Source organism: Canis lupus, chromosome 24 (genome assembly GCF_011100685.1).
Source record: "Canis lupus familiaris isolate Mischka breed German Shepherd chromosome 24, alternate assembly UU_Cfam_GSD_1.0, whole genome shotgun sequence".
NCBI lineage: Eukaryota > Metazoa > Chordata > Mammalia > Carnivora > Canidae > Canis > Canis lupus.
The window spans coordinates 24,310,208-24,330,198 of record NC_049245.1 but is presented as its reverse complement, the minus strand read 5'-3'; the positions used below and the strand labels follow the sequence as shown (position 1 = coordinate 24,330,198).

Here is a 19,991-nt window from a genome sequence, read left to right as displayed (position 1 = left end):
CACTAGGGATGTTGTTTCTGGAAGGTGGAGTCCATTGTAATCTGAAAATAATCATGGAAATGCTGAGTCAGTTCTGAATGCATGAGGATCTTGATGGCAATAACAGCACTGCCTTTATAAGCAAATAAATAGGCCAAAACAGATCAACATCATAAATATGTTACAGTTTAGTCTTGCCTGGCCCTTTGTCACTGTAGGTATGGAGGGGTACCAAAAAAGCCAACAAAAAAATGAAGTATGACACTTTCCACAAGGAGGTTAGAATCTCATTTACAGTACAGTTCATACTTGACAAAATTTGTAAGCAAAAAACGATACTACCATGTTTAGTTTTCTAGGCCTAAGCCAGTGAAATTAAGGTATAACTTGTGATTTTTTAAAGGATTTTTTTATTTTATTTTATTTTATTTTAAAGATTTTATTTATTTATTCATGATAGTCACAGAGAGAGAGAGAGGCAGAGACACAGGCAGAGGGAGAAGCAGGCTCCATGCCCCGGGAGCCCGATGTGGGATTCGATCCCGGGTCTCCAGGATCGCGCCCTGGGCCAAAGGCAGGCGCCAAACCGCTGCGCCACCCAGGGATCCCTAAAGGATTTTTTTAAAGGCATCTCTGTACCCAGTGTCGGGCTTGAACCCACAACCCTGAGATCAAGAGTCACATTCTCCACCCACTGAGCCAGCCAGGCACCCTAACTTATGATTATTTTAAAATGGGCTTCATATGGTATGTGCTATGTTGTGTTCTATTGCACACTCTTTAGTAAAATCCTCTGAAAAGAATGGATGAGCTAAAAAACATTTCAGCCCCCAGATTTTTCCTTTGCTACCAACTGCCCACATGATACCTGACATTGTGCTAGGTACCTGAGAAGGATAGGAGTGGAGCAAATTATTCACAGAAGGGTTTAGATAGTAAAATTCATTTTTGGAAAAAAAAAATTTTAATTTTTTAAAATTAATTTTTTGTGAGAAAAGGAGCAACTAGGAAGAGGAAGGGAATCCCATTTCCTGCCCCAATTCTTTACTCCACAAAATTGTTTTATCATATCCTCTACATCTTCCTCAGAATAATTGGCCAAAGAATCCTGTTCCTTTTAAAAAGTTTCACTTAAATGAATCTCCTTTAAATGCCTCCAGAGACACTAATTGCCTTCACCAAATTCCTTTGATCTGTGCTTATGTGAATTAGCTGTGACCGTGCTAAAGTTCTCAAAAGCGTTTCATATGAGCAGATTAGTCACAATTTTTATGTAATCAGTCTCCTTCAAGCTGTTTTCATTTTTGAGCACATATTACCTGAGTTTGTATGCTCCAGCAAGGCAGCAGAGACTCAGTGAGGTGGTGTCTGTTTCATGTGGAGGGGTTCCCAGATTTTATGGGTTAGATATGGGGAGCTAAATAGCAAATGAGAAGCAGAGATTCCCTCATCTTGCATTGAAAGCAAATATTTCAGCCTTGTCACATTAAGGCTGTATCAACATGAGCATCATAGCAATAATAATGATAGCTAATACTAAGTTATTACTAAAAGCCAGGTGCTGTACTGAATTTTTGTATGTATTATTTCACTTAATCCTCTTAATTTTGAGATGGGTAAAGTAGTTGTCCCCTTTTTTCAGATGAGGCATTGAGCACAGAGAAATCAAGTAATTTGCTCAAGGTTACTTGGCTAATAAAGCAATGGGGTCAGAATTTTAACCCATGCACTCTGATTTCACTGCCTTCGGGGAGGTTAACATGTAATCAGTGGGATAGATTAGACATGTACTGTGAGTCTGTGGTGCTGAATTCTCCAAAAGAGGGGACAGGGATAGAGCTGTGGAAGCTCAGAAGTGGGAGAGATCACTGCTATCCTGTGCATCAAAGTCTTTTGGAGAGATGGAACTACTTAAAGGCATATAGTGAAAGAAGATGTTTTCAGCTGATGCTGAGAAAGAAGTGCCTGATAAACCCCTAGAATGCTTATTTAAACAAAACCCTGCTAGACAAATTACTGAGATTTTTCCTTTCTTGGAGGGCATTGCTGGGAGGTTGAGGAAGAGAGGAACATAATGGAGTCTGTAAGTGTTATCTCAAAGCAAAGCAGTCTGCCCTCTAAAACTCAGTGAGGAAGTCCTTTAGAAGAGAATGCATCCTGAGTAAATATTTAAGACATATTTGAAGATTACTGTCTTTAAAAACAAGTGTCAAGAGGGTGGAAATATTTTAAGAATGAAAAAAATCTCTTCTTCATGAGAGGAAGAAGCTTATTTTACTAACCTAGTTATAGTTGGGTGAAATATGAACCAGTGTGAATTTAGTTCTGTTGATCTAAACAGGATTATTTCAATGTAGAGTAGAAGTAAAAGTAGACCAAGTTAAATGTCTTATGCCCCAGACAATGGAGTTGTGTCCCTGCCAACTCTGTCTCTGTACCATGTAGAGTGAGAATCCTGCTGGGCACAGAGACATGTTAGCATAAATAGGGCATTCCGAACTCTCATAGACACCTCTCTTCTCCCAGTGGACATAGACCACAGGAGCTCCCACATCTCATTTCTGTCCTTTGTATTTTTCACAGAACTCGAGGCAAATGCTGCCATAGTCGCTGGACAAAGGTAAGACAATCATTCTGCAGGCTTAGCATGAAAACAGCCTAAGCCTCTTCCAAGGGTGTTGGCTTTTATTTTTTTTTTAAGATTTTATTTATTTATTCATGAGAATACACAGAGAGGAGAGAGAGAGAGGCAGAAACACAGGCAGAGGGAGAAGCAGGCTCCATGCAGGGAGCCCCACGAGGGACTCAATCCCGGGTCCCCAGGATGACGCCCTGAGCTGCCGGCGGCGCTAAACCGCTGAGCCACCGGGGCTGCCTGGATGTTGTTGGCTTTTAAACCTCTCTTCACCTTGGCCTTTTCCTTCACTCTTTGTACCAGTCTGTTTTCCCTACTAAAGTGGGAGAGTTATCATGAGTCCTAACCCCTCAGAGGTATCATTTCTCTTAATAAAACTTGGTGGCTAAGTTTTTCCTTTTGTATTTTTTTGAAAACTGAATGAGAGAACATGTTCAGCACTCACCATAGTAAATAGTAAATGTTCAGTGTGTAGGAGCTGTTGCTATATTGTCATTAATAATAGTCCTTGCAACACCTTCTGAAGTATAGCTGTTTGATCCGCCAGGCATAAGAGAGAGAAAGCTAGTTTTAGGGTCTGACCCTAAAACTCATGCTTTTTTTGTTAATCTCCAAGCCCCACAACCTAACAAAATGAAATAACACCTGTGGCTTCAACCTCATTAATAACTCCATGCAGAGAACTATTATTTTTCAAAAGTCATTCCTTTTTTAGTGTACTAGTATGTTGGATGACATTTTAGAGAATTTATCATATTTGTACTACTTTGTTATGAAACAGTCTTCACAATCATATTCTCATGTAATCCTGTCAATCCTGTGAAGTAGTCATAATAGCCAACATTTATATGAATGCATTCCATGCCGTGCACTGGGCTGCAAGTTCCTGAAGTGTATCATCTCATTTAATTTTCACAATATCTATTAGGGAAGCAAATTCTGTCTTAGAGATAAGGAACCTAAAGCTCAGAGAAGTTAACTAAATTGCTCAAGGCCACACATTTAGTAAGTGGTGCAGCTGAAATTCAAACTCAGGCACTCTGACTCCAGAGCCCTCAGACTTATGTGTTGCAGCAGACAAAATGGGGATTTATTTATTTATTTATTTATTTTTTTTAAAGACAATGGCTTAGAACATGGGTTCTTTTTTTTTTTTTTTTTTTTTTTTTTATGATAGTCACAGAGAGAGAGTGAAAGGCAGAGACATAGGCAGAGGGAGAAGCAGGCTCCATGCACCAGGAGCCCGACATGGGACTCGATCCCGGGTCTCCAGGATCCCGCCCTGGGCCAAAGGCAGGCGCCAAACCGCTGCGCCACCCAGGGATCCCCAAAATGGGGATTTATAAATCAAGAATCTGAAGCACAGAGAAAGTTCAATATCATGGCCAGTAAACATATGTGTAACACTTGATCCCTGTTCTTCTGCCTCCAAACTTACTGATATTCCTACTGCATCATCCTGCCTGCATTTTTATTTGGATTGCACTAATATTTGACGCATACACCAACTGTATGGCTACAGAAAGAACATAATCAGACCAAAAATATCTTGTGGAAAAAAAAAAAATATCTTGTGGATGTTTGTTTCCAGTGCTGGAGACAGCTATGGCTTTTGTTTTGCCAAGGAGAAAGAGGCACTTGCTTTAGGAATCTTTCTTCCTCAGAGGCTTTGACCATTTTCTGGGCTCTTAGCCCGAAAGCCATCCTTAACATCTCTAAAAGGATGTATAGATACCTCTTGACTCCTAATTCCACCCCAGCTCTAGCCCTGCTGCCTCTTCACTTACCTTGGCTAATGGGTCAGTTGTTAGATATAAAGCAAGGTAGCGAACAGTATGGCCAGATTCCCAGCCATAGTGCCACTAGTAAAGGATCCTCAGACAGGAGTGAACAATGGAGGGGTAGGGATTGTTGATAGGCCACAGATCATGTCTCTAAGGAGCTCCTGATCTAGTGGAAGGCAGAAGATGTTAAAATAAAATATGCTGTATAATCTGATGGATGCTCTAGAATGCCAGCTACAGACTGAACCAAAAAGAAAACTTCACATGGGGAGCAAGGTCATGGAAGACTTCCCAGAAGAGGCATCCCTTTCACCAGCTTCTTTTGTTTTCTTAGTTGTACTGCTTTTGTTTCAGTTCCATGCCTTACAAGCAAATTTTTTTTTAAATTTTTTATTTATTTATGATAGTTACAGGGAGAGAGAGAGGCAGAGACACAGGCAGAGGGAGAAGCAGGCTCCATGCACCGGGATCCCGATGTGGGATTCGATCCCGGGTCTCCAGGATCGCGCCCTGGGCCAAAGGCAGGCGCCAAACCGCTGCGCCACCCAGGGATCCCTGCCTTACAAGCAAATTTAATCAGCTTTTTTTCCCTAATGATTTGACGTGCTTTTTTTTGAACCATGAAAGTAGTAAAAGTTTATTAAAGAAAATTTGAAATTCAGATCAGAAAATTAAAAAGAAGAAAACTACCAGTAAACCAGTATTGCTGTGATTAAAACAATATTGTATGTATTTTAGTTCATCTTCTACTTCTCTTCAGAGTATGTATACAGATAGTATATTATATATAAGTACTATATCTGATATTTATATATCTAACATATAGTATTTATATATAAGCACTATACACTATGCACACACACATATATCTCACACATTTATTTTATGGGGTTATGGATATATACTCAACATGTATTGTGATGAAAATGGGATTATACTATTCATAACATTGGTAACTTTTTCCCCACAATAATGTATCATGAAAGTTTTTATCATTAAATAAACCTACATGATTTTTCATGACTGAATATGGATGTGCCATCTTTTTGTTTTTTAATCTATTGTAAAGCATTTACATCTTCTGTCTTCATTAGTATAAATAAAATACTTTGGCATCTTTGTGTGTGATTAGAGCTCTGGAAAAAGATTTGTTTCCTTAGGCACCTAGAGATAGAATTGCTGAGCCAGAGGATTACACCAGGGTTTCTCAGTCTCGGCATTATTGATAGTTTGGATCAGATAATTCTTTTTTGGGTGGGGTGGGAAGAGCTGTCCTGTGCATTATAGAATGTTCAGTGGCATGCCTGACCTCTACGCAAAAGATACCAGTAGTATCCCCACATTAGTCATGGTAATCAGAAATGTCTCTAGACGTTGCTAAATGTCTCCTGGGAAGCAAAAAAAATACCTCCTACTGAGAACTATTGGGTTATGTAATTTATACTCTTATCAGGAGTTTCTGTCCCCATACCCTTTTTTTTTTCCCATACCCTTAATAGTACTGCATATTACCAATTTTAAATCTCTGCATACTAAAAAAGGGGGATTGAAGTGGGGGCAATCAGTATAGCCAGCAATATACTGTGAATATATCCTGATATATATTCTATAATGTGACTTATACCATGCCATTATCTGACTATACCAGGCTCATAGGAAATGCCAATATGTATTAGTAATTTCCTAGATTTTAGATACTGTTACTTTTTGAAAGAGAATATTGTTGTTTTAGAAAAATGGATGAGGAAGTTTGGGAATTTTTGTTCCAAATTCTTAATTTCTATTACCTGTTTTTCCGCAATTGCACCAGCAATATGCTTTAGTATTTTATTTTTACTAGTGTAACAAGCCAAAAACTCTTAAATTGTCAGTAATATAGAAGGTTTTTGTGTTTACTGTCCCAGGATGGAATATTTTCTCTTCAGAATGACTGTATGGTTCGTAAACTCCTGCCTTATGAATGAAACTCTATTGGAAGAACCCTTTTTTGTGTGTGACTTGATTCCCTCACCTCTTTGGAAACTTTGTGCTTTCCCCTGTCAGCAGTGAGCCCAAAGAGATCATTGAAAAGTCCAAAACCCCAAGCCGAAGAAACTCCCGCACCGAAGAGCCAACTGTGGCTTCTGAAAGTGTAGAAAATGGACATCGCAAGCGATCCTCTCGGCCTGCTTCAGCCTCCAGTTCTACTAAAGGTTAGCAGGGAGGTGTGGGTGCTACTGTGGGTCAAATAGAAGAATGGGGTCTTTATTACCACAGCAGAGGACTTTGTCTTTCATCATTGCTTCTATTACTTTAACTTCTGTTTGTTTGTCCTTCCTTAGTTCATTTACCTCTGTGTTTTCTGTGTGTATACACAGCAGCAAGCATTGTTGGGGGGTGGGGGGGAGGGAAGAAAGAACATAACAAGGCAGATTGACTCATGATCACTACTTCAGATAGGTCCTCAATGTGGCCCACCCATCTTTCAGTGGTCAACTCTCTTTTCCACTCCTCTGGCCTCTACATTCCTCTTTCAGCAGAGACTCTACCTCTCCACAGAGAAAATAGAACTGCTTCAGCTCTTGCTGTCAGGACATAAATCTACCAGGATCCTCCTTTGTTCCTACTATAGTAGAACAGCTGTCCCTCCTCAAGTCTAAGGCCAGTTACTCCACTTGTGCCTCTTTGATCCCATCTTCTCTAACCTTGTCAAGAACCTTACACTACCAGTTTCTCTCCTTTGTTGACTGATGTCTCCTTTTTGAATTCAGGCTGTCCTTGGCTTCTGTGACCTAGAGCTCTCAATTGTTTTCTCCACTTCTCTGGCTTTTCCTTCTCAATCTCTGTACCCAGATATTAGATGTTGGTCTTCCTCACCCTTCAATCCTTAGTCACCCGGTCTCTTCAACTCTTCTCTCCCTAACTAATCTCACTCATGCCCCTTCTTAGTTACAACTTTTCACAGATGACTCATGAATTTGTATTTCTAGTACAAACCTCTAGAAATCTCAGCTGGATGTACAACCTTAACAGGACTTCAAATTCAAATGTCTGATTTCACCCACAGTGTCAGGTCATTTGTCAGTGTTCCCCACCTCAGGGAATGGCACCACCATCTGTCCATTGGGCACATTCTTCTTGGCACTTCTCTCCCTTATCCTCACAGAAAGCTGCTGATTTTATTTCAGGTGACCCAAATTCATCCATTTTACTCCATCTTCATTGCTACTCCAGCTTAAAACCCTTCAGTGATTCACACTGTAATTAAAATTCAAGTCTAAAAGCACCAGCATGGGCCACAAGATTCTATGTAGTCTGGCCCCTGTCAGCCTCTCCCAGCCTCATCTGACTTCCCTCAGCAACTCAGATAAGCCGCTCATCCCTCATCACAAGCCTGTGTGTGTGTTATACCCATTGCAGGGAATGTTCTTTCTTCCTTCTTCTCATTAACTTCCTACTCTTTCTATCTAAATAGAAATTCCTCACTGCTATGAGGAATCATAGTACCATGTTCTCCTCCGTAACATCACAGCTGTAACTTTATGTTTATTGTGTGATAAGTAATGAATGTATATACTCTGTTAGGGCAGGAGGCATCTAGTTTTGCTCACCATTATATCCTTGGTACCTGGTATGCTGCCTAATACAAAGAGGCATATAATCAGTAATTATCAATAACCACCTATCAGATATATATCAAGTACTTATCCCCAGGCCCTGGAGATATAATGGTGAAAAGACAGAGACTCTTCTTCATCATATCAATTATGTGCCAGCCAGAAAGATGAATACAATGCATTAAATGCTAAATACTATGATAGCAAAATTACATGATACTGTAGGAACCTATAACTGGGATGTTCCTCTGCCAAATCAGAGGCTTGCTGGAGAAAATGATGTTCAAGCTGAGACCTGAAGAATGAAGAGGCATTATGTAGGCCATGGGAGTTAAATGAAATATTCTAGGCAAAAGGTACAGCATGTACAAAGGCCCAAATCTGAGGAAGGGTATGATACTTCATCCCCTCAGGAAATGTGCTGAGCTTGACTAGCTCATATTAGGCAAGAGCTGGGATCCTGGTGAAATGCCTCATATCAGCAGAGTTGCTGAGAAACAGTCAAGTACTGTTGGGATGCCAGCCTGAAGATGAGGGCAGGTTCTGGTGCACCAACACCAGACACTGACCTGAGACTTCAGCTGTCATTGGCAGGTTGTATTTCTGGGCAAGAAGTTCACGGTTCCGGGATCCCTGGGTGGCACAGCGGTTTGGCGCCTGCCTTTGGCCCAGGGCGCGATCCTGGAGACCTGGGATCGAATCCCACGTCGGGCTCCCTGCATGGAGCCTGCTTCTCCCTCTGTCTATGTCTCTGCCTCTCTCTCTCTCTCTCTCTCTGATGACTATCATAAATAATAAATAAAATTTTAAAAAAATTCACACACAAAAAAAAAGAAGTTCACGGTTCCTCACAGAGCCGGTGGGAGTAGGCCATAGGTTTACAGATCACATACAGGTAAAGTAGAGATGTAAAAGTTACCTTATCTCAGCCCATCAGAGGGGGAGGGGTCTTCTTTCCTTTCCAAACATCCTGTCTGTACCACTGGCAGGGTCCTCTTAGGTATCCCCACTCTGATACAGAAAGGGAACTAGCAACTTTTCTTCATTCTCTCCAGGCAGAGATTTGTTTGGAAGGAAGCATTCCTTTCAGTATATTGAATACTAAACTTAGACCACTAAAGGGAAGTTTCTTAGAGTTCTATGGGAAAATCTGCTTCCTCCCAATTCATTGTATTCTTTTGGCCCCTCACTCTCCCAAAGGTTCGAGGTCTTCTGGGCTATAGAATATGGTATATAAGTACCTTTAAAGCAGGAAACAAGGGCAGCCTGGGTGGCTCAGCCATTTAGCACTGCCTTGAGCCCAGAGCATGATTCTGGAGACCTGGTATCGAGTCCCACGTCGGGCTCCCTGCATGGAGCCTGCTTCTCCCTCTCTGTGTCTCTCATGAATAAGTAAGTAAAATCTTTAAAAAAAATGTTTAAAAATAATAAAGCAGTAAGCAAGTGTTGACCTTTAAAGATGTCGCATACCAGGTTTTTGGAAGCTTCACCTGAGCCCAGATCTTCAAGAGAGTAAGGGTGTCATTTACAGTGCACCAGAAAGAATTAATCAAAGGAGCAGCTCGGACAGTTAAGAAGAGATGCCCAAATTAAAACCAGTCTGTAGAGAACTGCCAGCCAACCAAAGATGGAAAGTTGGAACCTATTTTAGAAGGGGGTGGAGAATAGGCTTGTATACTTAAACTGGACATTGTCCCAAGGTGGTAGTAGTCATGTCGGAATGCCTGCCCCATCCCTGCTCTGAGACTTAAGTGGCTTAGGAAAGGCTATAATGACTTGAAAGCTTTGTGATTTTGCATGGAGGGGTGCTGGGTAAATAAATGTCTCCTGAGATCTCGGAGATCTGGCCAAACCCCAGAAACCACAGTCATGTACAAATCTTTACAGCATCCTCAAGCCCTCAGGCTTTCAGTTCTGAACTCCTAAGGTAGGTAAGTTACCTTTTAAATCCAAAGTCAGTACTGTAGCTGTTCTGATTTTTAAGTGTTAGAGCGCTTGGATCTGGATTAAAGACTAAATATGCATATTATTTGCTATGTAATATGCTGTGTTGTACCCAAAACCCTGAAGTCATAAAATAACTTCTTGTGATTATATTTGAATCCATACCCAGGGAATGATCATAAAATATCAGGGTGGTTTCCAAAAACCTATGCGACTCAAATTTGGAGACACATGTAGTGCTGGGTACCTGAAACCTCTTTCTGCAGCATCAATACTTCTTAAAGTTTTGAAGGAAGAAAAAGGTTTGCCTTTTTGCATTCATACAATTTGGGTCATATATATACAAACAATATCAGAAACCGTCTGTTTTTCATGAGAATCTTGAAAGCTGAGAAATATGAGTTTATAATGAGAAGTATTGGCATATTTGTATTGTCAGAGCACCAGTGACATTAACCATGCTCCTGCTGTGAGAACAGTTTGCTAACGTCATGTTGGCCAAGGCCTACTATACTGCCAGATTGGAGCAGGTGGGACAGATTATTTCTGGGAAAGTCCAGAGAGGCCTACATGGTTGATAGGTCACTCTCTAACCTGTTGTTTGGTTTTGGTTGTTGGGCCTTCCACCCCCACTTTTAATTACAGACATAGAAATTGACTCTCACAAATCAGTAAGCTTCTTTTTAAAATTGCACTTGATCAGGTGTGGTGTTAGAAAAATGCACATGAATAGTTCTGCTTCCTGACATGATGTATTCCCTATTAACACAGAAATGATTTTTCTTGTTTTCCTTCCTTGGCATTTGTTATTTACTCTTCTGTTCATAATAGTGTTCATGTTATATTTTCAACTGGGAAAAAAGATCAGTAGTTAAAAATGAAGTTCAATGCATAAGTCTGAAACCAGGGAAGATATGCTAACATGAAGGAAGTTCAGAACAACCTAAAATCAGCAGCAGTAGTGAGTGTCCCTGGAGTGCCTTAAGATCCCACTGACAGCAAAGTAGGGTGAGAGCCCTACCCTACCCACAACCAACTTGAGAAGCAACAATCTAAAAAAAATCCTTAAAATGGAAATTTTATTGTGGAAATATAAATGAGCACAATATGGGAGAAAACTCTGAACAATAATGCCTGAAACTGTACTCTTGTAGCATCATTCAGAAACCAGCCATGAAAATTTTGAAATTCCCAGAATTTTTTACAAAAATAGAAATCTTAGCTAGAAAAAAAAAAGAAATCTTAACTAGAAGTGGTACAGTAAAAGACATAATGAAGTGAGCAAGATCAAAGTCATTTTATAAAATTCCTTGAAAGGTAAAGGTAAACTCCACATAACAGAAGACTTAATAGATCTTGCACTATAGGTCTGTCCAAATTTGCTTACCGTCAAAATGCGGCAACCAGGGGGAGAAAGTGCCCATATCAAATTATAAATGTAAATGCCTTCCAAGAGTATATATGGACAACCATCTGAAAGACTTATTGACCCAGTTCTTTACCATATAGTTGGTTCAAAATATTAATATAAATGGTGTTTACTATGTTAGTCTTTGGACTACTTTTATATTTGTGAAGACATTAATTTGTAAAATCATTGGTGGTTTAAAAAACAGGGTTTTTCAACAATATATGTAAATTTTATTTTGCTAGTATGGTATTGGTTTAGGGGTTCTTGGTAGTGGGATTATGCACAGTCAGATAAGGTAGGCAGCCTGATGTTCACCCCGCATGTACCATCAGCTACTTCATTACTTCCCTAGAATTCCTTCCCTTAAAGAGTTTACTTCTAAATTCTCTTATTGTGTTCAGTGGAATAGTAAAAGTGGGAGTAGAATATTGAACTACAAAAACAAAAAACTCATCTTTTCAGACAGATTTATAAAGACATCAAAAGTGACATTGCCCTTTTGCCTAGATTGCCTAGATTTATCCAGAGAAGGTGATAAGAGACTTCAGTAGCAGGTTAATAGAGTTTTTTTCCTTCATGGAAGTGTAAAAGTACATCCTACACCATTTTTCTCACCCACCCCTAACCCTGGTATCTAAAAGATTATTTTTTGTGGTTTCTAACACAAACCACTTGTTTATTCATGGCCCCACTCATTGATTCATCTGCAGAAGCAGAGTCAGTCTGCCAGATCATTGGGTGCTTTGAAGCAGTGACAGATGGGAAAAAGCAAAGAAAGCGGGGGGGGGGGGGGGGGGGGGGGGGGCAGTCTGAGATTGCTTTTCTACCTTCCCCCTTCTCACCTGTTTTCCCAGCCACATAGGTGTTTTTCAGACACATCACTTGATCCTTCATATCACAACAAAGGAGAAGCTCCCAAAGTTGCCCTAATTAACATATCTAAGGATGAATACTCCATCAAGATATAACTGGGGGCACCTGGGTGGCTCAGTGGTTGAGCGTCTGCCTTTGGCTCAGGACCTGATCCTGGGGTCCTGGGATCGAGTCCTGAATCAGGCTCCCTGTGGGAAGCCTGCTTCTCCCTCTGCCTATATATGTCTCTGCCTCTCTCTCTCTCTCTCATGAATAAATAAATAAAATCTTAAAAAAAAAAAAGACATAACTCTGTAGGGGCGCCTGGGTGGCTCAGTCAGTTGAGTGTCCAACTGTTGGTCTCAGCTCAGGTCTTGATCTCAGGGTTCTGAGTTTAAGCCCTGCATTGGGCTCTGTACTGGGTGTGGAACCTACTTTAAAAAAAAAAACAACAACAACAAAGAAACTCTGTGTATTTTTACTCAAATGATAAATTTACTACAGTGAAAATGAAGCCTGATAGTTGGGCTAGAGAGTTGATTATAGGGAAGTTTGGGGTGTGTGAGACTCTTATTTACATGAAATTGAAGAACACCATTATCCACATCCTGTCAGAATGACTCCTCTGATGAGCAAAAGACTAAGGAGTAAATCAGAGAGACTGACTCCTCTACCACATGGCAGAAGCAGCATGACCTTCCAACAAGCAGATACACATACTGAAATTTCCACCAACAGAAGCCCCAAAATAATTGCATAGGTCACTTCTTGGAAAGTCATTGAGACCCTCTTAGCAATTACTATAGCTAACAGTAACATTTTTGCTTTTTGTATCTGCATCTTAAGTTTGGGCTCTCAAAATATACAAAAGAGAAAAGAAAAATTGCTTATAACACTGAACCTGGGCAGCCTGGGTGGCTCAGCGGTTTAGCGCTGCCTTCAGCCCAGGGTGTGATCCTGGAGACCCGGGATCGAGTACCACCTCGGGCTCCCTGCATGGGGCTGATTCTCCTTCTGCCTGTGTCTCTGCCTCTGTCTCTCTCTCTCTGTGTCTCTCATGAATAAATAAAAATCTTAAAAAAACAAAAAACCACTGAACCTAACTAACATGCAGCATCAGAAAATTTAGGCTAGGGATGCCTTGGTGGTTCACTCAGTGAAGCGTCTGCCTTTGGCTCAGGTCGAAATCCCTGGTGCCGGGATCAAGTCCTGCATCAGACTCCCTGCTTCTCCTGGAGCCTGCTTTTCCCTCTGCTTCTCTCTCTCTCTCCCCGCTGTCTCTCATGAATAAATAAAATCTTTAAAAAATAAAAAAATAAAATTTATCCTAGTTTCCAGAAATCAATAAAACTGATTCATCTGACATATTGTGTTAGGTAGAAAATATTTTATCCTTAATGGGAGAAATGTTTTAAAACATTGATTTCATATTAAAGCCAAAAGATGGAGCCACCTAGGTGGCTCAGTGGTTGAGTGTCTGCCTTTGACTCAGGTCATGATCCCAAGGTCCTGGGATCCAGTCCCACATCAGGTTTCCACAGGGAGCCTGCTTCTCTCTCTGCCTATGTCTCTACCTCTCTCTCTGTGTCTCTCATGAATAAATAAAATATTTTTTAAAAAAGCCCCCCCCCCAAAATCTATGGAGCAGCATGAAGAATGAGGGTGAATTTTTAAGAGCTATATAAGATTTTTTTTTTTTTTTTTTGCTATATAAGATTTTAAAGACATGTTTACATTTGGAGAGCTTCGAGCTATTTCTTGTACTCTGCTGTAGAAGACTTTTGTGAGGAAAAGGTTTTTTTTAAGGTTCATTCATTTATTTTAGTGCAGAGGGGCAGAGGAAGAAGGGAAAAAGAAACTCAGACAGACCCCGTGCCAAGCGTGGAGCCTGATGCAGGGCTCTATCTCAAGACCCTGAGACTATGACCTGAGCCAGAACCAAGAGTCAGCCACTCAACTGACTGCGCCACTCAGGCACCCTATGTGTAGAAAAGTTTTTGAGAAATATGGTTTAAATATGGAGTAAGATTGAGTTGATTGAAGACACTGTGATAAGAGGAAATAAAGGAATTAAAACATACTTGTTCCCTTTATGCCACTATCATTCAGTACCCCACCTCTTCCATGAAGCCTGCAGGCTCTCCTGGGCTCAGAGCAGGCTATGGCTTGCTCTGAATTACTTCTCTACCTGTATGTATCCACAGCCTTGATGTTCCTGGCTAGGCCACCATAGACACTTAATGACCACAGGTTGTGGTCGTGTTAATTAGAAACTTTGACTATAATAAGGCAAAAAGAATCACTTACTGCAAAACAGTGGTTTGACTCCAAAAGGGATTCAGTCCAGTAGGGCCCCACTTAGGCCAACCCTACTTTGTGTGGACTGCCTAAACATCACTGCCATAAAGAATTGCCTCAGCTGAGTGTGTCCTTCCTTTTCCCCCACAGACATAACCAGTGCAGTGCAATCCAAGAGAAGAAAATCCAAGTAAACAAGCTGGATGGCGACTTGATCCTTGTAAATGTGTGTGAATTTTACAAAAAGCAATTTTGAGCTGTGACTTTTTAAAATCCACTTCTGTACAGTTAGTCATTTTAATAATGTGGCCCTTTTCCTAGTCCTTGCAACCTGTTTCGTAAAGTGCAATGGGGAAAGCAAAGTTGTTGAACCCTTTTGGTGTTGCAAGATGAAGTTCAAGGTTTCTAAAATGTTGCCATGTATTGAGAGGAGCTAATGCAATTATGTTATTAGTTTTCATATTTCCTAAGCAGCCTTAGTACAGGGTGAGCATTTTTAGATCTTCTAATGATGTATTGTGCTGTGGAAGTTATGTGTGTGAATAGCAGTAGTGGGAGCAAAAGAAATCTTTTCCTTTGGAAATGTTGTAAATAATTTTATTATATAGTGTTTTGGATGTATTTGTTGTAGAAATGGACCAGTGAATAAAGAGAATCTAAGGGTTTGTACAATGTGAAATACTGAATGTGTTAAATAAATGTCATTGTCCTAGAACATAAATGTATGTTATTGGTAAGGGATTACTGGGTGAGCACGCTCTTTCTTTGGACCATAAATGAATAGTAACAGCCTTCTTTGTAAAGTAAAATCCAACCTTGTCCTTACTATACCTGCTTTGAAGAAACTAGCCCTTTTCATCACTGTACCAGGCACTTTGATAAATGTTGGTCAAATTTGTTTTGGTTGCAAATAACAGAATCAACTTAGGATCAAAGACCACCCAGGATTTTTTAGGGAAAGGAAGCCACCCATAACCCGGATACACTTTTTCTCCACCTTGTAGTGTTTCTCCAAGCACAGAATGTTAACAACTATTAACATTCTCCTCCATTCAAGAGATAAGCCCAGACTGATGAGCAGGATTCTTTGTAACAGTATCAAGAATCCAGCCCATTTTAGATCAGCTTTCCACCTTCAGTCCAGTTCTGTGGTTAGATCAGGGCAGTTCCCACATCAAAGTGGTCATTTTGTGTTATATACTTTATATACTTCAAAGATGCCCACTACTTTCTACCCTTTGGGTGACCTATTTCTCATCTCTCTCAGGCTTAGGGCAGATTTCTCATCAACATGTCCAGGTTTTTCCCTTTCCTGGCTCAATTCCTACCCAAAAAGTATAGTCTCCAAACCTGCTGCTTCTACTCCCACCCTACTCCCAACCCTCAGGAGAGACTGATGCTTGGGGTTGGGCTCTGTCCTTGTGTTGGTCTGGGCCTCAGCCTTCTGCTGCATCTTCTGGAACTAGACATGGAGTCCGTCCCTGCCCCTGCAGTGTCTCCTTGCCCCTGCCAGAACCTAATGTCTGAGACCAAAAGGATGTCAGTGATTCTGTCATGCTCTCATTCTCATCCGTGTTTCAACTGTGTCTATATATGCCTTGGCTTATAAGGATCCTCCAAAAGTAGTTATTTATGAGTCAGACCCCACAATTGTCTGGCTCCATTCCCAACAAGCTTATCTTCCCTCTTCCTCTGGTGTATGTATGACACACAACCAGAACTAAAGCCAGCCTAATAATAATCCCTGTGCTTGTACCGTGCTTGAGATCGCAGAGTGCTTCTACTTTAGCTCTACTCAGACAGAAAGCATAATATGCTTTAAATAGATTTTTATTTGTTTTTCTTTATATTAATTTTTTTTCTCCCATAGAGGAATAACATTAAAATCTAACAATCAGAATCCTGTTATACACATACACAGGCATGCCACGTGACTGGATCGAGGTGGTTGTGTCCTTGAGTCTGTCAACATGTCACAACATGGTCAACCACAGTCTTCTCATTTCAGCCAGTCTAACACAAAACAACTAAGAGGGATACACTCAACTTGTTGGTTCCATGTGGAACTAGTGGCAGGGGAAGAGGGAAGATTCAAGGGGCTATGGTGTGTCTGCATTCAGTCCCCTCACATAAAGCCACATGGATCTGAGGAGGCATCCAAGAGCTCTAGTGGGGTCCTTGTTGCACCTAAGACATTATAAGTCAGAACAAATTGATCAGGGCTCCAGGTGGGGGCTGGGAAGCAGGCGTACCCCAAAAGAGCAGCAAACTGCATTCATACACACACAGTTCCCTCCTGGGGCCAAACTGGCAAAAGCTGGAAGGTGACAACTAGCTTGAAGGGAGCACTCAGACATATTGAGGAATAACTGGACGTCGCCCTTTGATGTCTTAGGTCTCTAGAAACAGGGGTCCCTCTGACATACTCCGTTTTGGCAAAGTGCTGGTAGTATTGACATTAATTAATACAAACTTCTCCAGGGTCTCTGAAAACATCAGTCAAGACAGACTCTCACCCCCTCCTGTCTAAGGTTGCATAGGACTTTGTGAATTCTAGTTCCCTCACATATTCAAGTTCTGTGGTTTAAAAAAAATCCTGAAGCATGCTCAAGGTGAAAGGCACATACACAGTCAATACAGTATGACGAGGTCTGATGCTTCAGGAGTCAGACTAGCAGGAGACTGAGTAGTGTTGGTTCTTAGAAATCTATACACAATTAAAATATTGCCACTCAAATGCTACAGAGTCTATAGGAAAGTACAAAAACATGTGAGCCTTACCACCAGCCAGGTGATGGGATTGCAGGGTTCTAGAACTACAGGAGCCTCCAGAAATATGTGTAAGGGAGGGGCCTTTTGAAATTTGAACCAAATGCCCTATAACTCACTCTCCCCAACCCCTCCCCCTCAAAGGATCATGGGAACTGCCCAGGCTGAGCCAGTGTCCCAGCTGGCAGCAAAGGAGTAGGCAGGAAGAGATGGAGGGAGTTTCAGCTCTCAGAAGTGCTGAAGACCCTAAGCTGGCTGTGAAGTGACTGACCACTGGGTAGCTGGAAGAATAAACACAACTAGGTTGTAACTGCAGGAGAACCTTGGTGAGAAGAGCAAGGTTGTCAACCACTGGGGCCCTAATGGGACTTTGATCTGTCTTTACTGTAGATTTGGTTTACTTCCTTGGATAGGAAGCCCCAAGAGGAACTTCCTCTGCCTCCATCCCAGCAACCATGGGGCTACCCCCTCCCTTATCCATATACTCAATTTGAGATTTGGGGCTAGAGAATCAGGGAGGGCAGATGCCTTTACCCTCATGGGATTGCAGTTTTCCAACCAAGCCTCAGCTTGGCTTTGAGGCCAAGAAACCTGGAATTGGAGTGAGGGGGAAGACCTAGGTTAGTATGTAACAGGACATCTTAAAAGTTTCAAGGAAGAAAGAGCACGCGCTAAAAAAGGACAGAGGAAAAGGGAAGCAACTCGGGGTATCCCAAGAAGCTGTTGCTGGTGTCTGAGCCCAAAATTCACTCCCACCACAAGAAGGGCAACACTGTCTGCCTGTGTCCCCTCTTGTCTCACCCAGGGACTCAGGTTCTTTCCTCCAGTTACTTACTGGAGGAGAGGACAAGGGGAACCATAGGGCACCCATTTCTCCCCATCAGACTAGAAAGGAAGAGCCCTGGGGTAGGAAATGAGAGGCCCCCTGTAGGCCCTGAACCTGGAATCAAACTATTTGGGGTTTGGACCAGTGGGGCTCCTGGCTTCCTACTCAGGAGTGTTTATTAGCCATCCTGGGCAGAGTGTGAAATGAAATACACGGCCAGAGGCAACATGAAGGCTGAGCTGTCACTCTTGGGATGGCTTCACCCCACAGCTTGTCCTCCCCAGTGTCATTCCCTTGTATTCTTACTCTGGGGGATGCACTTTCCCTGCCTAGATAGAAGCCCTCTGGCCTGCATCTCTCCTAAACTAGTTCTAGCACCTTAGGCATGTGAACAGATGGCCAGGATGGCAGGGCCTTGCCCAGCCAGCCTCTACTCCTGGGGTGACATGTTGTGGGTAGGGCAACAAAATACTAAGCCCTTCAGACTTGGGGGCATGCAAAGGGGTGGATTTCTGGAAAAGATTTGGGAAGTGGGATGATCAGAAAGGGAGGTGGGGGCAGACTTCAGGCTCAAGCCCAAGAGGAGGGCTTAGCCTCTCAGAGCAAGCACAGTGCCAGTTCCCATGGTGCCCTGCTCCCTACAGCTTCTTAATCTGTGTGTCTTGTCTACATTTCCCGTAGGCTGCCTCTTCCTTCAATTCCCTCCACCTTCTCCCTCTAACACATCTCACAGTCCTGTTCCACATACTTTACCTTTCCGGGCCTAAACAACTCCACGGGGAGAGGGAAGGGGGAGACTCAAGGCAGAACCCTTTGGTCTCGGTGCCCATTCCCCCAACCATCTGGGAGGGAACTACTGGGAATGAATAAGGGAGGAGTGAGCATAGATAGTGCCAAAGGTGAGATGGGTGAGGCTTGTAAAGTGGGAGTGGAAGGCGGGGAGTGAGCTAGATGTGGGAGGAGAAGATAAGAGCGAGCGGAAGGAGGAGCGGGCCAGAGGGCAAGGGTGTAGGGGAATATCAGGGCAGAGACGGGGACAGGAGCCAGAGAAGGAATGAAGAATGGAGTGTCCAGGGCGAAGGAAATGGAGGAAATGTGGAAATGGGGCCGGAGGGGGGTTGTTCTGAGGCGGATTAGAGGATCAGACGTGCGAAAATCGAGGGTGGGGGGAGGCTGGCACCCCACCTCGCTTGAGGGAGGCTGTAGTGTCCAACCCAGGTGAGTTGCGGGCGCTCCTCGAGCAACACACTGGCTGCGGCAGAGGGGCCCCACAGGGGTCGGGAGCCGGTGAGGGGTCTGTGGTTCGGCGGAGGATCCTCAGTAGTTGAACTGGCGCTGGCACGGCTGGTAGACGAAGCTGCCCTGGTGCTTAGGCCGGCGCGAACGGCTCTCGCGGGCGCGGTTCTGCCGCTGCACCACCTTGGCGCTCAGCGCGTGGCGCTCGGCCCGCTGCCGGGCCCGCTGCAGCCGCCGCGCCTGGCCTGCCTTCTCCAGCAGCGCGGCCCGTGCCGGCAGGGGGGCGGCGGCGTGGCGCAGGGCCCGGGGCTCGCGGCGGGCGGGCGCCAACTCCCTGCGGGGACACAGCAGGGCTGGGTCAGGGCCCGACCCGGCGCAGCGCGGTCTCTCCCGCCAGCGGGGTGCCCAGTGCCCTTGTTCCGAGCCAGCCTGGAGACGCCTCCTCAGCGCCGACCCCTGCACCAAGTAAGCCGGACTGCGGGGAAGGCGGGGCTCCCGCTGTTCCGGCGCCTACCTGCGGTGCCAGGCTCAGGAAGCCCCCAGCCCTTCGGCGCAGCGGCCCCAACCCCTCCACCAGCCCCGCCCCAAGCCTCGGGGCCCCGCCCCCCGGGCCCCGCCCCGGGCCCCCCCTCTCTGCTAGAGCTCCGCCCCCTCGCCCGCA

The 19,991-nt window shown here is 43.2% G+C and overlaps 2 protein-coding genes across 19 annotated transcripts in view; one reads left to right on the top strand and one right to left on the bottom strand.

Annotated features, from left to right (window-relative positions):
• The window catches only part of NCOA6 (nuclear receptor coactivator 6), a 91,078-nt gene extending 75,862 nt beyond the window's left edge, over window positions 1-15,216 (top strand). For 9 of the 11 annotated variants that reach the window (XM_038572062.1, XM_038572054.1, XM_038572059.1 and 6 more), the window contains 3 exons: window positions 2,563-2,599; window positions 6,442-6,590; window positions 14,650-15,216. In XM_038572062.1, the coding sequence (XP_038427990.1) occupies window positions 2,563-2,599; window positions 6,442-6,590; window positions 14,650-14,693 (230 nt within the window). In that variant the 3' untranslated portion in view covers window positions 14,694-15,216. Of the gene's footprint in view, window positions 1-2,562; window positions 2,600-6,441; window positions 6,591-9,194; window positions 11,205-14,649 lie in introns of those variants that run through there. The other 2 variants (XM_038572056.1, XM_038572057.1) reach the window with 2 other exon arrangements.
• A 1,095-nt stretch (window positions 15,217-16,311) lies between these two features.
• The window catches only part of TP53INP2 (tumor protein p53 inducible nuclear protein 2), a 33,038-nt gene continuing 29,358 nt past the window's right edge, over window positions 16,312-19,991 (bottom strand). For all 8 annotated transcript variants that reach the window (XM_038572070.1, XM_038572071.1, XM_038572066.1 and 5 more), the window contains one exon: window positions 16,312-19,664. In XM_038572070.1, the coding sequence (XP_038427998.1) occupies window positions 19,412-19,664 (253 nt within the window). In that variant the 3' untranslated portion in view covers window positions 16,312-19,411. The remainder of the gene's footprint in view (window positions 19,665-19,991) is intronic.